This window comes from Zootoca vivipara, chromosome 12 (assembly GCF_965207765.1).
Source record: "Zootoca vivipara chromosome 12, rZooViv2.hap1.1, whole genome shotgun sequence".
NCBI lineage: Eukaryota > Metazoa > Chordata > Lepidosauria > Squamata > Lacertidae > Zootoca > Zootoca vivipara.
Genome location: NC_142595.1, coordinates 25,481,137 through 25,499,467, shown reverse-complemented (window position 1 = coordinate 25,499,467; position 18,331 = coordinate 25,481,137). Strand labels below are relative to the sequence as shown.

Sequence of the window (18,331 nt, the reverse complement as noted above, 5' to 3'; positions counted from 1 at the left end):
AGCGGCCTCAGCAGTCAGCCACAGCCGCAGACAGCACTTAATCACCTCATGGAGTTCTGTGGGCTGCTGCGAGAACAGACTGATGAACTAGATTGAGCCTGGGCCTGATTCCAGCACGATGCTTATGTTTATTTTCCCCTGTCCTCAGCACTGAGTCACAGGCACCTGGATGAGCCCTAAGTAAAACAGCTCACATTGCACAAATGGTGGTATAGGGATGGGTTGAGAGACATTTGAAGGTGAACCTACCTAATTCATACTTTCCAGAGCAAGATGTGAACTGAAACGCAACCAACTTCACGCAGTGCCGTTCTCCAGCCGAGTAATGCGTACAAAAATGCATGCGCTAAGTGGAGGGTGCCTATAAATGCATATATTGGTGGAAATAGGGCACACTAAGGTGATGACTTTTTTTACAACCTCATTTCCCTGTATCATAATTTGCTGAGCTTTCATTAGATAAAATCTTACTTTCAAAGAGATTTGATTTAAAAAAAACACCTCGCACACAAAATGATTTTAACAATTTTATTTATCAGTTTTTTGACCATTTTTGAAGTCACTGTAAGCAGATATAAAATTGAACCCAAGCTTTAGAGTCACATATATACAACATTATATAGGGTCATCAAACACACAAGGAAGCTTTTCTTAGCTGCAGTAACAGTATAGGCGCCACTAGAGGACGATGTTTTGCTACCTCTCCTGTAGGTTCTTTTCCCAGCATGCCCGGCAGGGTCTGCTGGCTGAGTTTTGAGGTCCCAAAAAGGGGCTTTTACCTTGCGCAGGTGTGACATTTGTATACCCTATGTTGCTAAGAACACTCCCCATTGCGGAATGTGGTGTTGTGTCCAAATTTGATACGAAATATATATAGAATTGTTAATACAATTTTATGAAATGGTAAAACGGCATACAAAAAAATTAAAAACGGTTTGTGCGTAACCTTTTTTAATATTTCAATGGAATATACCTCATTTTAGTCATTAATAGGCAAAAGTTCACCCATTTCTGCTACAGGAAATAATTTTTGAGAAAAATATATGAAAAAGTCATCACACAAATGACAAAGTGTTTTCCCATCCAGCAAAACGATATACGAAATGGCGTATATTAGGAGAAATTAACAACAGAATGTTAATAAGGACTTTTCTTCTTTTCTTAAGCAAGCTGATGTGGAAATGTGGAGAATGGAACTTCAGATTTGAAAAATGAGAAATGGAGAGAAAATCAAACTGTGATAGATTCCTCCGTCCCTACAGGGTTCAAACTAGAAAACATACGCTGGATTGTATACTCTGAGGGCCTGTCCACTCTTCCCTTTGCCCTGCCACGTTCCCCCAGGAAACCCCGCTCTTTACTGTTGAATAGGAGCAAATGTCAAGTGGGTTTCCTTGATGTTTGCTCTGATTCAGCAGTAAAGAGGAGGGGAAAGCGGTACGACAAACAGACATGTCCTTTCTAGACATGGAACAAGAGGAGCTTTGTAATAAGATTCAGTTAAGTGTTATTATTGTATTGAATTTTAAGATTTAACTAGAATAGAATTGTATTTCGAGATAGGTATAAGAGACTTACAGTATTGATAATACATTAAGAGTATAAATAGGTTTAGATGATTGATAAAAAGATTGGAATCAAGATGTGGAAAGTACTAAGGAAGTAAGATAATGAAACGTAGTTGGGAGGGAATAGAGGAAGTCGACAAAGATTTGTGTTATAAGATTGACTTGATGACTTTTTTATTGTAATGTTGGTATTTTGTTCTGTTGTGTATACTTTGTGGTTTTTTCTTCTGTTTTTCTGTCGTGTTTTTTATAAGATCAATAAATATATATTTATTTATTTTATAAAAAGAGGAGCTATGGATGAGCTGGAGCTGGCAGCAGCTCTTCTGGGTTTCAGACAGGGCTCATTCCCGGCTCTGTCTGGAGATGCCGGGGATTGAACCCGTGATCTTGCGCTGCGCATGCAAGGCTGATGCAACCCTGCCCCTGATCTACAGCCCTCCCTCAAACACTTTTGCATGTTGCACATCACGGAGCTTTGCACCTGGGGTCCAGGCACCTGGAGGAAGCAGGTTCACAAACCCACAGCCTGTAGCATCCTCATCACTGTTGCTGGCCCTGGTGTGAGCAGCCTCCCTCCGTGGGAAATGGTCACAGCATGGACCCTGTAGCTGCAGGAGAGCAAGGGAGACGCAGGCAGAGGGCGACAAGCAGCTGGATCCCGTTGCCCCTGGCCCTGGATGCCCCCGTAGGCGTTTGTGAGGAAGTGAGAGAGAAGAGGGAGTGGCGCCACCTGAGCGCACAGCCAGGCTCGCGCCACAGCCTCTCCCCGCCCCCCCACTCTCTGTTGTGGTCAGGGAGGAGGAGGAGGAGGAGAGGAGAAGGCAGCGAACCCGTCTCTCTCAGGGCTTGCAGGGAAACTCTGTGATGCAACAGCTTGCTCTGTTCTCTCACAGCATCCAGGCTGTGACCTTGCAAGGCAAAGAGGCTCTGCAGTGTTTGGGTGGCAGTGAGCAGGGTCGCCTGTGGGTCATCCCAACAGAGCATCCCCACATGTAGGGATGAGTGCTCACAAAGTGTGGGCGGTGCCAGCCATCTTTGGTGGATTTAAAAGAGAATCGGACAAATTCACAGAGAAAAAGGCTCCTGCTGGTGGCTAGGTTCTTCCTCCGCCCAGTGAAGGACCTTGGGCTCTCCAATTTCAGCAGTGCCCTGTTCAGCACTGAAATTTGGCACACATGAGGTCAGAGAGAGAGAGGCCATGTGACACACCCTATCATCTGAGCCATGCTGTCCAAACGTGAGGGTTTATCTACTGATGCTTGGGTGCTCAGGTTACACCAGGCACCCCCAAACTCCCATCATCCCTAGCTAACAGGACCAGTGGCCAGGGATGATGGGAATTGTAGTCCCAAAACATATGGGGGGGGCGAGTTTGGCGATGCCTGGGTTACACCATATCCATTCTCCATCATGGAGATTGTTGGTCATTCACACAGGGGTAATGCTTGAAATAATTTTTCTTTCCTACCAAAGAGCAACCCTGCATAGACAGTGAGGGCGTGACTATGGACTAAAGCGGTATAGGATTTGGTAAAAGCATGTACATTTAGGGCATGGGCTGTAGCTCAGCGGTAGAGCGTCTGCTTTGCAGGCAGAAGGTTGCAGTTTCAATCCACGGCACCTCCAGTTGAAACCTGGAATTGCTCCTGTTTGAAACTATGTAGTGCTGCTGCCAGTCAGTGCAGGCAATATTGACTTGGATAGAACAATGGTCTGACTTGGGGCAAAGGTAGGTTTCTATGTTCCTCTGGATTTTTAAGACCCATTTGTTCCAACTGGAGACTGGGGCTCCCATACTAGCCACCCTTACACCCCATTGAACTCAATGGGGCTTGGGTTTGTTTGTTTTTAGTAGCTGCATTGCACTAGCAACCTACTGAGCCTTTCAAAGCTGAACCCGAGCAAGGTTGTTCCTCCTCACTCCTCTTGCCTCTGTCCTTGGGTGCTCTTTTCAGATTGCTTGCCTCCTCCTGCACTCCCTACATTTCTGAAGAGAGGAAAGTTTTATTCAAATGCTCAGAAACCACAGCGTCAGGGCTGGCTGCACCTTTTGGGGTCTTTGATGGGAACACTTCTGAAGTGTGGATCCGGCAGGTGTTCTTCCTGTAACTGCGGTGGTGGTGGTGGTGGAGGAGGAGGAGGAGGAGGAGGAGGAGGAGGAGGAGGAGGAGGAGGAGACGAAGAGGAGGAGATAGTCGACTGCAAAGCAAGCGCCCGTCATAATTTGTGAAGAAGAAATTAGAAGAGCTCCTCCACTCTGTGGATAAGGGACCGGGGGGTGGGGTGGGGTAGGATGGAAATGCAGTAGTGCACAGTTCCAGGGAAATCACAGAAATGGTGTCCTCCATATGCTGCTGCACTACAACTCCCATCATCCTTTGGGAGCACCATCCGTCTGTTGGGGCTGATGGGACTTGGAGTCCAGCAACTGATGGAGGGCACCAGGTTGTGGAGGACAAGGGGTGCCATTAGAGCAAGAGTACAGACATGTTTGCCATTCCCTCCATCTGCACTTCAAGTGTCCAGGTGCTCGGGCAAAAACCCTGGGCCACCCCCAGATTAGGGAAGGGAAAACTGATCTATACCACTGTCTGGCATTAGTTCCCCAAAGTCAACAATACCAAATTTCCCCAGGACTCCTACCTACCCAAGTAGGGTGGCCGTGTGTCTTATATGGCAGAGGACAGTTCTCTCTTTGAAGGGCAAGTCCAATTTTAAAAATATTAACCCAGTGAAGGGAGACCAGGAACTTTGAAGCTGCCTATCAACAGATAAGACTGCAGACCCATGGGTCTTCCCCACTGTGATGACATACACCATATTCCTATCCAACTTGTAGTTAACTACCGTATATTAAAACAATATTTCTAAATTTGCACCTATATATCTTGGCAGATGCAAAAGCCGTGCAATATCCGGGCCCTCTTTCAATGAGGTGTAGGTAGCCATTCTCCCCCAAATCCTTTTAAGATGGAGATTCTGGAGCCTTCTGCTTGAGAAACATTTGCTCTCTAACCCACTGAATAATAATAATAATAATAATAATAATAATAATAATAATAATAATAATAATAATTTGTTATTTATACCCTGCCCAAGGACTCTAAGATTGAAATAATTCGTGTCAATGTGTCTACCAAGAAAGAAAACTGCAGCCTCTGGAAGACACAGAATCCTCCCTCACCTTGCAAACGGATAGGAAAGTGTCTTCTAAGAGCTGTGAAAACCTCTTTAAGAAATGTTAGAAGATACCCATAGGTCTTAACTTCTCACCTTTTCGGTGGTTGCGTGCTCACTTGAAGTGGGAAGATGTGTGTGGGTGGCTTTAAGGTGCAGCTTGGGCCAAGGTGGCTGGAAGAGGAAGAGAGAGAAAAGGCTGCAATGCAAATTCTCAAGGATGGCGAGAAGACACTAAGTGGCAGGAGAGGAGCAGCTTGGGGGGGGGGGGTAGTTGTCTCCAGCTGCTCACAGAAACTCACTACATCAGAAATAAGGTTAAACTAACCTTATTTCTGATGAGGCCGGGGAACCTGCTTAGAGCAGTAACCAATCACTCTAGCCAGGCCACACCTCTGAGCCAGCTCTCTGCTGCAACCCTTCTTAATGCTCGTCCATGACTGTTTGTGCTCAGGATGCTCGTATGTTTCCGAGCACAATTCAAAGTGTTGGTGCTGACCTTTAAAGCCCTAAACGGCCTTGGTCCAGTATACCTGCAATGCGCTCTATGTGGGGCTACCTTTGAAGGTGACCCGGAAACTACAATTAATCCAGAATGCGGCAGCTAGACTGGTGACTGGGAGCGGCCGCCGAGACCACATAACACCGGTCCTGAAAGACCTACATTGGCTCCCAGTACGTTTCCGAGCACAATTCAAAGTGTTGGTGCTGACCTTTAAAGCCCTAAACGGCCTCGGTCCTGTATACCTGAAGGAGCGTCTCCACCCCCATTGTTCTACCCGGACACTGAGGTCCAGCACCGAGGGCCTTCTGGCAGTTCCCTCACTGCGAGAAGCAAAGCTACAGGGAACCAGGCAGAGGGCCTTCTCGGTAGTGGCGCCTGCCCTGTGGAACACCCTCCCATCAGAGGTCACGAGAGATAAACAACTACCTGACATTTAGAAAATACCTAAAGGCAGCCCTGTTTAGGGAAGTTTTTAATCTGTGATATTTGATGTATTTTAATGTTTGTTGGAAGCTACCCAGAGTGGCAGGGGAAGCCCAGCCAGATGGGTGGGGTATAAATGATATATTATTATTATTATTATTATTATTATTATTATTATTATTATATACACGCGATTGCAATTTCAATACGGCATACCCTCCAACTGCCCCGATTTTGCTGGGATGGTCCCCGAATTCCTAAAGCTGCCATGTCTTCTGACTTGATTTTATGGAATGTCCCAATGCCCCATGCCAGCAAACTGGCCCCACGGAAACATATGCAGAGGCACTGGGAAGCAGTGGCATAGCAGGGGCGGGGGCATTTTTTGGAATGGGTGTGACCAGCCACCCCAACGACAGGCTCCCTCATTGGAGCCTGGCTCCAGCATGCAGCTAAAGCTCGGCTCCCAGGTCAGGTGGAAAGGAGGAGGGGAAAGAAAGGAGGGCTGTGGTGTGTGTGTGAGTGTGCCCAGGCACTGCTTTGCAAGGCAAGCTGTAGTGGGCTCCCTCTGTGCCGTGCCTCCTCGGGACAGTGGCAATTGGGTGTTGCTAAGTCGTCTCCGCTTTGAAGCGTCTCAAGTGACTTTTGTACACTGACTGCATTTTTTCGCAAAATAAAAAAATTCCTTCAGTAGCACCTTAAAGACCAACTAAGTTTTTATTTTGGTATGAGCTTTCGTGTGCATGCACACTTCTTCAGATACACTTGAAACAGAAGTCCGTCCCTTATGTATATACAGAGGGTGGGGGTGGGAATGGGTGATGGGCTGATGGGAGTGGTAAACCTGTAGATGGCTGTTAACGACTGCTGATGACTGCAATTGGCCCTGCAGGGAAAAAGCAAGGGCTGAGGCGCTAAAGAAAGCTTGATCGTGCATTATGAGATAAGAATCCAATGTTTTTCCGGTTCAGGAAGATGTGCTCCAAACCGTGTGCTGCCTCCCTTGGCGAAAAAAAGAAACCAAAACATACAGAGCCATGGGTACTGAAAAAAGCACTTTGTATTAAAAAAATAAATCCATCACTTTACACTGTAGATAACACTTTTTGACAACAAACACACTCAGAATACTTGACAGCAGGTTCCCGTTATTCTTCGGCTGGGACGAAAGAGCTCCAGAGCAAGTGCAGAGATCTATTTTCAAAGCAGAAACACTGTCAGAGCGACGCGTAGTCGGAAGCAGCAATGTTAATGCAGAGGCACATTTGTGGCCCTCCAAGATAAGACAATGGCTTTCTCAGCTTCTATGGAATGGGCTGCGGAGGGTTTCCTATCACAAGACAACAGTGGCTTCCTTCTGCCAACTCTCAACAGAGGCAAGAGCAACTCCCAAGGAAGGTTCACAAGCAAGGATACTAAGGGCTCCCCTACCCCCACCCCCACCCTGCTGGGAATTTTTGCTGGTCTTTTACAAACGCTTTTTTGCTGTCCTCAAAATCCCTTCCACGTTTCTCCCTTGAGAGACCCATTAGGCAGCAGCAGCAACAACAATGGTGGCAACACAGGGACGTTTGGAATCTTCCTCACTGGGAAATTTGGCTAGTCATAAAATTTCTTTCTGGTCCTTCAAAATTAACCTGCCATTTTTGCCCCAGCAAAAGCCTCCACATTTATCTCAAGATGTTAGGTAAAACTGAACAGTACACCTTTAATTTCAGACTAATTCCTGATGACTTTTCACCAAATCCAGAATGTGGGTTTGCCAATGCCAGAGTTTACTATGTGTTTGCTGCTGTTTGTGTTCCCGCCTAATTTGTGTTACAACTCAGGACGTTACAACTATCTCAATGCTTTCCCCTTGTAAACCCAGGTTTACCCAATACAGGGATCATCCGATAAATTGGGGTGAAACCAGGCTCCAAACTGCTACACTCAGGGGTCCCAAACAAATTGTCCCTGTGTTTTGGGGCGAGTGGAGCAGCTGTCTGTCTCCATGCCCCCTACTTCCTAAATGTTTTCTTTCCTTTTCCCTTATTTATAAAAAAAATATTTAAATTCATAAAAAATATCACAAAAATAAAGGTTATAAAAATTCACAGCAGTTTACAACATTTATACATAAAATCATACAATAAAAGGACATGAAATGTTAAAATCAGAAATCAGCTAGCGCGTATTCTTAATTGCCTGCATAAGCCTGATAGAAGGGAAAAGTTTTCAGCAGGCATTTAAAAGTTGAAACAGAAGTTGCCTGCTGAATCTCTGTTGGCAGAGTATTCCGGAAAACAGGGCCAATGACCCTAAAGGCTTGGTTTCTTCTTGTCAAATGAGCCCTGCCAACTTGGGGAATCATAGAATTGTAGAGTTGGAAGGGACCCCAGGGGTCATGTAGTCCAACCCTCTGCAATGCAGGAATTTCAACTAAAGCATCCATGACAAATGGCCATCCAAACCTCTGCTTAAAAGCCTCAAAGGGAGGGCAGTCCACCACCTCTTGTGGGAGTTGGTTCCACGGTCAAACAGCTCTTTCTGTGATAAAGTTTCCCCCTGAATATTTACTCAGAATCTTCTTTCTTGTAACTTGAAGCCATTGGTTCAGGAGACAACAAGCTTGCTCCATCTTCCATGTGACAGTCCTTTAGCTACTTGAAGACAGCTATTACCGTATATCTTCTCTCAGTCTCTTTCTCAGGTTAAACATACCCAGTTCCCTCAACCATTCCTCATAAGGCTTGGTTTCCAGACCCTTATTCATCTTGGTTGCCTTCCTCTGCACACATCCTTAGCTTTGCCTGCTGACCCTTTTAAGAGGTGGGGTCAGAACTAGGGGTGGGAGATAAATTATATTAAGTTCACCTTTAAAGGTGATTCTACCTATCTCACTATTTCTGAAACAATTCACAGGCTGAAACACAGCCACCTTTTGAAATTTGCACTTCTCTGAATTTTGCAGTGAAGTTCTCAAACCAAGTAACATGTACCAAAATACATATACAGGGGCAAGGTGCGCACATACGTATGTGTTGTGTGTGAAAATAAATGAATTATCTTAGGAAAAATCGTGTTGTGAAAACTGCATGCAAACACATATGCCGTATTTACTCGAATCTAATGCTCACTTTTTTTTGGCCAAATTACGATGCGAAAATTAAGGTGCAGATTTGATGGCACGCTTACATTTGCCAGCAAATACTCTTTTTGTTTCAAGGTTCTGAAAATTGAGGTGCGTGTTAGATTTGATGGCTGATGTGGAAATATTGAGAACTGAACACATGACTGGAAAAAAATAAGAAGCTGAGAGAAACTGAAATTTGGTAGATTAACCCATCCGTAGTCAGTACTGTCTGAAGTTGCAAGCTGGCAACTCTAAATATGCAGGACTAGTGATTTGTCCAGAAACCGAGATGCCCCTGAAGAATAATGACATGTGAACTGAAAGACAGGGAGGAAGAGGAAGGAAGGAGTGTGTGTGTGTGTGTGTGTGTGTGTGTGTGTATTCTCTCTTTTACACATACACAGAGAGAGCGAGAGCAAGAGAGAGATGGAAATAACATCCCTACAATAATGGGCCAGGAGGACAATCAGGGGAAGCTTCCTTCGGTCGCAACATGAAGTGGAAAAGCTACTTTCTTAGTTCGCTCTGCAGATTATATAAACTGGCCTGAGGTCTCGGAATAATTGAAAAATGAACAAAAAGCACCTGAGCCTTCACAAACCCATTGCCACAGGGTTACGTCCAGCCATCTCCAAGCACCTAATGCTGGAAACTAAGCCCTGACACCATTTCTTCTCCCTCTGCCATTGTTGTTGTTTTCAGAAATTAAGCACTGTTGGGGGCAGCCATCTTTGTTTCAGGTCTGCATTGCAAACCATGAGCCTAGCCCAGGGCTGGGTCACTGATGACCTTTCAGACACTGTGGGATTCCCAGCTCTCATCAGCCTCAGAGAGCATGGCCAATATTTGTCTATTTTATTTAAGACATTTATATACCGCTTAATTTTTCACATTTTTGAGGGCTAAGGGTGATGTGAGTTGTGAGTTGGGACCTACAGATTCCTCACCTCTGATGGAACCTTTATTTTTACAGCTGGTACATAAAAATGTCAACAAAATCTCTCCACATTTTTAAAAAAAGGGATTTTAAAAATCTGGCTACACTACAAATGTAAACTAGTCTTAAAATCCCCATGTTCCTGGACAAGGAACCCTGAAGACTGTGGATCCATGGAGTCAAGGAAATACTCACAACATCTTTACAAAGTTATAATTCCCCATCCCCACCCCCCACCCCAGGTTGTTGGGTAGAAATCACACAATACTCAAACTTGGTTTTGAACTGGTTTTAGGTTACGGTCCACAAGTCTCCCCAGAAACTGATGGGAGAAGTTCTGCTCTCATTTCAGTCCCATTCTGTGCTCGCCACGGACTATGTGGGAGGAGAACTCGTATTTGTCATGGCTCCGGTGGCCGCACAAATTACACTCGAAAGGGTCACGGAAGCCGTGGCATCCCATGTGGATGGTGAACATCACATAATCCAGGAAGAGGACACGGCAGTGGTCACATCGGTAGACCCCAATGGGTTCACCTTCCTTGTTGAAGACTTTCAAGACGTCACGAGGACAAACGACGGGCGGCCTGAAGATCTCGTAGGACCTGGGGTGCTCCTTGTAGACCAGGAGCCCATTACGGGCCTGCAGAGGAGGAGGGGCCACTTGGTTCTGGTGGTAGGCAAGGCTCTGGTGCTCCTCTTGGTTGCTGTCTGAGTCTGTGGAATCTTGGCCACTGTTGTTTGGAGAAAGACCTCTGTCGGAAGACATAGCCTTCTCTCTCAGCTGGGCATGGCTCTTTTCCACTTCCTGCGGGTTGCCATTGGGCACTTCAGAGCGGGTGAGCGCCAGGGGGTACAGGCTGCTGATCACGGGCACCATCTCCGAGGTCGGGGGCGCCGGGGCCTGCACAAGCGGGCGTCGGGCTTCTGCGCCAAGGTAGCCCATGGAATTGTTAATGGCTTGTTGATCCAGCAGGCATCCTTGCAACATGGCCTCCCTCTCCTTCTCGTACACAAAGCTGGGGTTGTAATTCACTTCAAAGCTGGAGCGTTTCTCACCTGCGGGACAGAAGGATGCATGAGGATGTTACAGGGTAAAGCTCTAAAACCGCCTTACATTTATACCACGACAGCACGAAAATACTTTTATAAATAAATGCACTTTGCGTACAAAAGCATCTCTGTGCCACCATGTTCTAAAATATCAGGACAGTGCACAACATCGCAATATAAGAAACTATTAAAAACAATACATGGGGTATTGAGGCCCCACCTCTGACTATTAGGAACCCTACTCTGCCCCGACCCGTCCTGTTCCTTTCACTAGCATTCCCTGAACGCTTTCAGGCCTAGCTTAAGGATTATTTTATTATTTATTTATTTATTGAATTTATATACTGCCCTATACCCAGAGGTCTTGGGGCAGTTCACCAAAAAGATCACAATATATAAAATCAAAATAAGAACAATATCCCAATAACACCCCCCCCCCCGAAAAAAGAGCCACATTTTAAAAGGGTCTAGGATGTCCATTAGGTCAACCAAAGGCCTGGTTAGAAAGGAACATTTTTGCCTGGCGCCTAAAGGTGTATAATGAAGGCGCCAGGTGAACTTCTCTGGGGAGAGCATTCCACAGATGGGGAGCCACCACAGAGAAGGCCCGTTCTCGTGTTGCCACCCTCCAGACTTCTCAAGGAGGAGGCACACGAAGAAGGGACTCAGAAGATGATCTCAGGGTCTGGGTAGATTCATATGGAAAGAGGCGGTCCTTGAGGTATTGTGGTCCTGAAACCTGCCTTTTTTTAAATAGGACAAAACGGAAGCTGGCATTCTCCAGCAGCTGAATTCTGCAGCCAGTACTGATTTCTGCACTTCTCTGGTACAGTTGTAGTATCATGGGATCCATTCAGCCTTGGCCAAAAGGCAATGTTATTCTGCTGCCATGAGCAACATTTTCATACGCAGCAGGCAATGGCGTTTTTCATATTAAAATCCTCTGTGCTTGAAGGATAGAAACTAGAATGTCAAACCCTTGAGATATTTATCACTGGCAGCACTATGACTCAAGGACCACGAAACTTGGCAGGCTGTTTCAGTGGATAGGTTTGAAACCAACCACTCACGTTTCTTTAGTAATGTGCTTGAGAACCCGCTGACAAGATTCTCTGTCAATCTTGTGATCCATCTGATAGATAAAAGGAATTTTAAAAAAGAAAAATCCCCCACAGAATGACATTTGTCTATGACTCAGATGCCAGCTCTAGAAAAGACAAATCAAAGAAAATTAGCCCCGTTTCTCAAGGGATGCTGAAAGTTTTCAGTTTCTTGTTTTGAACTCACGCATACTATTAACTAAGGAAACATCCAGCGTTAGGGCGGGCTCTGTGCAGGCAATGGGAAAGAATATTTGGTATATTTTATTGCAAGCCCCGGGAGGTTACTGTGTGTCTCTGTACATTCTGCAGAGATAAACGGCATTCCTATATGAGAGCTGCTAGTGCAGTCCTTGCAACTCAGTTTCAGGGATGGCAAGAAGATGTTGCCATCACTACAATAGTATTCTCATGGCTGTGCCACTGGGGTGGGGAGCTATCCCTGGATCCCTGCCTTTGGTCATCCAAATATAATAATGGAGACATACCATCACAACCAGGAGAGCTTTTGCAGCCCTGTATTTAAACTTTTCAAAGAGCAATGGTATTTCTCAGCCCTTTAACATTAACATTTTCCTTCTGAGGAAACAGATATTTTCCAGTGAAACGAGTCACTTAGCCGGCACCTCGTCAAGGTTTACTTTATTTAGAGGTTCTTTTGGGATATTTATTTCTTTTCTATACCAAGTTTCTTTGGGAATATTTAAATCTATTATTTGTCTTTGAGGAATTATTAGTTGAGTTTTTTCACCTTACTTATATCTCGTTTCAGGGAGTTATCATGGCACAGTTTTGTTTTTACTTTGGTCATCCAAAAGCAGGGAACCTCCACAAGGGCCAGGGCCTTTTCAGTGATGGCACCGACCTGGTGGAATGCTCTGTCCCACGAGACTAGGGACCTGCAGGACTTGATCTCCTTCCGCAGGACCTGTAAGGCAGAGTTATTCTGCCTGCCTTCAATTTAGCCCGATCCTCCATTCCTTTTTCCCTTCCCTTTTTATATGAAGAAACCCTTCTGGGTCCCCACATTTAAATTCTTCCCTGGCATAGCTGCCAAGTTATCCCTTTTTTAAGGGAAATTCCATTATGCTGAATAGGCTTCCTCGTGAGAAAAGGGAAAACTTGGCAGCTATGTTCCCTGGTCTCCTTGCTGGCCTTAGCAGGACTAACTTGACCAGTTAGCCCTGGAGATGCTACATTGATGTTGTATTTTATGCTGTTTTAAGCTGTTTTTTAAGTCGTTTTTAATCAATGTTTTATATTTCTAAACTATGAAGGGCGGGGTATAAATAAAAAAATATTATTATTATTATTATTATTATTATTATTATTATTATTATTATTATTATCCCAGCCATAAAGATCCAAGCCTTCTCCAATTCGCATGGCTCCCTCTCTTCATCTGCACAGTCCTGTCTTGGTTATTGCTTTTTCTTGGTACCATTTGAGTACAAGAGAATGTTGAGAATGTTGACTTTTTCTATAAGATTGGACCCACAGTTCAAAACATCTTGATGCTTTTTTAGCATTCTCTCTTTGAAGAAGCTTAAACGTTCTGTTCACCACACAATGAAGGCAATTTGTCCTATCTGTATGAAACTTTCATGGTGAAATTACATGGTGAATATTAGGATTACCAACCATAAAGTATTTTATTTACCTAACCAGTAAATTTGCATTCTACTAGGTAACCACTACAGTGGTACCTCGGTTTATGAACACAATTGGTTCCGGAAGTCTGTTCATAAACTGAAGCGTTCATAAACTGAAGCGAACTTTCCCATTGAAAGTAATGGAAAGTGGATTAATCCGTTCCAGACAGTCCGCGGAGTACTTAAACTGAAGCGTTCATAAACTGAAGCGAACTTTCCCATTGAAAGTAATGGAAAGTGGATTAATCCGTTCCAGACGGGTCCGCGGAGTACTTAAACTGAAATGTTCCTAAACTGAAGCATGGGTGTAATTGGTTCCGGAAGTCTGTTCATAAACTGAAGCGTTCATAAACTGAAGCGAACTTTCCCATTGAAAGTAATGGAAAATGAATTAATCCGTTCCAGATGGGTCCGCGGCGTTCATAAACTGAAAATTCATAAACCGAGGTGTTCATAAACCGAGGTTCCACTGTATTGTGTTTGGGGGGGGGTCTAGATTCTGCCATGCTTTGCATATGACTCACTAGCCCTGTCCTGGTTTGCTGTATTCCTCCAAGCACTGCACTGGCTTTGATACCGCTCAGAAGAATCAGTAATTCTGAATTACAACTTTGTACTGCTAAGGTGCTCTTGGACTCCTGCTTGATGTAAAATGAGTACTCCTCCTCTCATGGGTTAATACTAGGCTGGAGCCAAAGGGGGACGAAGCTTTCATAAAACATTTTCAAAAGCTCTAGAACAGGCATCCCCAAATTGCGGCCCTCCAGATGTTTTGGCCTACAACTCCCATGATCCCTAGCTAACAGGACCAGTGGTCGGGGAAGATGGGAACTGTAGTCCAAAACATCTGGAGGGCCAAAGTTTGGGGATGCCTGCTCTAGAAGCACCTCCTGTTTGGGGTTAGCTTTTAGCTTTCAAGCACTGTGAAAAATATATATGTGTTTGTGTGGAGTAGGGGTAGTCAGATAGTCAGAAAGGGTTCACCTTTGGTATATAAGCAGAAACCTGGTAGGGAAGGAGATAGCAGAGGGTGAAATATTTCCACCCTGTGGCAAACCCCAAACCGGAAATGTTTGAGTCACTAAGTAAAAAATAGGACATATAGGAATTATGGTTTCCACCTGCTCATTTGTACCCAATCTGATCCACTTAATCGCACAGCAGCAGCTGCAAACACTCAAGGGTATTAATCACAGGTGGCAAACCACAAAGTGACCCAGAAAACATTGGCGCAATTTCAACTGCGATCAAGAACATGGAATTAAAAGAAACAACAACCCACAATGCACACACTTATGGCATTGTTTTGGGCGGGTGCAGAATTGTGGGCATCATTTCAGCGATTACACCCTCTCAATTAAGGTTTTTAATTGGCCTGGCCTTGTTCTATGAAGCTCATTCCATAAACTAACACCTCAAAGAGAAAGGTGTGAGATCAGCCCAGCCTGCTTCTTCCAGTCCTAGTTTCTTCTTGCAGAAAGTGCCCCCCCCCCAAAAAAGAGAAGCATTTGAAAATATGGTCCCTTGCCTGTCTGGTGCTGTCTAAGATGGTACAGTCCATTTTAGCACCTTGGGGCTTTACCGTTTCAAAGATGACAGTAACACCATCACGCCACTTGCTGCGCTGTCCTTCCCTGGCTGCAAGGCAGGGCAACACAACAGAGTAATGATGTCACCTCTCTCCTCTCAATGTTTGCAAATCTCTCCCCAGGAAATGTGGCAGCAACAGCCTCAGCAGCCCGGAGCCAGCCTGGTAGCGCAGTTGGCTCTGGCTGGCTTCAGGAGCTGCTCGCTGCCGTGGCGCCTGCCATTTTTCCTCTCCGGAAGTCCCCATATGATGTGTCTTGTGTGAAACACATCATATAGGGACTTCTGGAGAGGAAAAATGGCAGACGCCACGGCAGCGAGCAGCTCCTGAAGCCAGCCAGAGCCAACTGCGCCACCAGGCTGGCTCCGCGCTGCTGACTGCCGCTGCCGCCGCCACTACCAAAGGGGAACCGGGGACATCTGGCGATACAGATCTCCTTCCCCCTTTGTTTTGACTGATCGGGGGAGGCTCAGGAGTTGCAGGCAGGCGGCCATTGCCCAGTTTTTTTAAAAACTCTGCGCATTTATGTTTCACAGGGTGCGAAAAAAGGGCTTTGGACCTCTATACAGTATGCATGTGCGCTTGAGCCCAGGGTCTTTTGCCTCACCATCCCCACTACTGACTCCCTGTTGCTACTCAGCTTCAAAAAAAGAAAAAAGTGTCCCCGGATTCATTGAAAAAAATCTGGTAACCATAAGTTAAGCTCCGAGTCGTAAGATGGTGAAATGGACTGTAATACTTGGGAGAGGTGCAGGGGTGTGTGTGTGTGTGTGTGTGTGACATTTTTAAATGCTCCTGTAAGGGAGCCACAATCCTCCTAAGTAGAGGACTAGCAGAGCAGGAAATGAGTACTGTACTGCTAAAATGGTTCTCCGTATTTTAGCACGAGAAGATATTCTGCCATCTGAAGATGCACAGCCTACCACCTCTTTCATATATCGGTTCAAGACTCTTATTCCCACCATGCTTTGCTGTGAGTGTAGACCAGGCCCAAGTTCTGCACCAGATAATCACCTCAGTTTCCCCCAGAGAACAAGCACAGGACCCAGAAACAGTTATCCAATAATATTCTTGTCCGGATCCTGGTTATCTAATCCTCTGCTACTTGAGTCTATGTCTGTGTTCCCCAACCTAGTGCCTTCCAGAAATTTGAGGCTACAACTCCCATCAGCCGCAGCCAGAGCATCTGGGGGCATCAGGTGAGGAAAAGGATGGTCTAGGTAGGAAGAGATCCAAACATCTTCCTCCAAGCAATTTTTCGCTCTAGTATTTAATGAAAAGTCAGCTTAAGGTCAGAAAAGAGGTTTATGGGAGTGCGCCTTTGAGGATAAAAGAGAGTGAGTCACTTTTTGAAAGTCACACTATATGAAACCCCACCGCACGGAGTAATTTTATTTTATTTTTAATTGACAACAGCAACATAGTGCCAAGAAAACAGTGCTGCGGAGACACCCGTGTTTCCTTCTTTCTTAACCCAACTCTTCAAGAAACTGTTTGCCAACCTATACCTTGCAGAAGCTGTACCTTACCCCAATAAGGCAGGTGCTATCACAGCTCAGTTCACATTTTTGAACCCCCCCCATTCTTCCACATGGTTACATAAGCATGTGAAGAAAGGCTAGGCCTCATGCCCGTGCCTTAAGATCTATGGGAAAGGCCCTGCTTATATTCCCACCAATTACTGTAGAAATTGGAGTTCTTGGTGATATCAAGAAATCAAATGCAAAGGTTCCAAGAACTCGGGCCAGGAGAGAGATTAATTTTAGTCTTCAAGCAGTTTTATTTTTTTTATGATAATGAGACAAGGCCCTGTTTCGTTAATTCTTCATCAGCTGGAAAGTTAAGAGAACCTACGTTATAAATAAATCTTATAGTATTTATAAATACATCTATACTGTATAACTTTTTATCTAGAGAGGATAAAATGTATACAGTGGTACCTCGCAAGACGAATGCCCTGCAAGACGAATTTTTCACAAGATGAATGTGTCTTGCGATCTGATGGTGACTCTTGAACTGTGGTGCCCAGAACTGGACACAGTATTCCTGGTGAGGTCTGACCAGAGCGGAATACAGTGGTACTATTACTTGCCTTGATCTAGATGCTATACTCCTATTGATGCGGCCCAGAATTGCATTGGCTCTTTTAGCTGCTGCATCACACTGTTGACTCATGTCATATTTGTAAACACTTATTTCATCATACAGGTACATTGCATTAGCCATTGGCTTCATCCCCCTACTGAGTGTGCACCCGTTGGCTCAAGTTTGCTGGTGTTTTAATTGGTGAAAAGGACTTTGTTTTCTTAGTTGAACACTGCATAGCACCTGCATTTGTGCCTCTTCTTAAACATGCTGTACATGTTACACAACGGCAAACCTGAATTTGCTATTTGCTAGTTACAGGTAGGTAGCCGTGTTGGTCTGAGTCGAAACAAAATAAAAAATTCCTTCAGTAGCACCTTAAAGACCAACTAAGTTTTTATTTTGGTATGAGCTTTCGTGTGCATGCACACTTCTTCAGAGCTATTTGCTGTATTGGGGAAGCAAGCTATGTTCAGTTCCAGCTCCTGCGTGATATACTCGTCTAATAAATATGTTTTGGAAACTTGTGTTTGTCTTTTAAAAAATTGAGAGGGGTAACTGTTTTAATCTGTTTCAGAAAATGCCACAAAAATTCTTGAGGCAACTTAAGGACTATAAGATTTAAGCAGACCCATCTCTTTGCAAAAGAATGAAATGGACAGCAAAAGTGACAATGTTCAGAGCCCACCGCGAGAGCATTTCACTTACCCAGAATGCTGTTGTGAAAGTCACAATCTTTTAACAAAAGAAAGCATCTAGAGTAGGTACTGTATTAGAATTTATCAGGGAATTAGATTTCATCCAGAGGGTTTCTTCTCCTCTTCAAATTTTTAATTCATTTATGTATCGCCGGAAAGATAGTGTTGTCACAAATTAAGGTTGGTGTTCCTATTTTATAGGCATTTGATCTTTGCACAGAAATATGACAGAACTTCTGTATCGCTTGATTTCATGGCCTTTTTATCCATACCTCTTTAAGCAAGAAACCAAGTCTTTAATGTCATCAGCGCAGTCCTGTGAAAGACTTCGCTAGCAAAGATTCAGCAGGTGCCTTCTATGCCAACTTTTAAACACCCGTTGAAAACTGTTCTATTCCACTAGTCCTATGCAGGCAGTTAAGAATAC

At 44.7% G+C, this 18,331-nt stretch overlaps 1 protein-coding gene across 3 annotated transcripts in view; it reads right to left on the bottom strand.

Annotated features, from left to right (window-relative positions):
• Window positions 1-6,718: 6,718 nt before the first annotated feature.
• IKZF3 (IKAROS family zinc finger 3) overlaps window positions 6,719-18,331 on the bottom strand; it is a 57,926-nt gene continuing 46,313 nt past the window's right edge. For all 3 annotated transcript variants that reach the window (XM_035136257.3, XM_035136255.3, XM_035136258.3), the window contains exon 8: window positions 6,719-10,787. In XM_035136257.3, coding sequence (XP_034992148.1) covers window positions 10,072-10,787 — 716 coding nt within the window. In that variant the 3' untranslated portion in view covers window positions 6,719-10,071. The remainder of the gene's footprint in view (window positions 10,788-18,331) is intronic.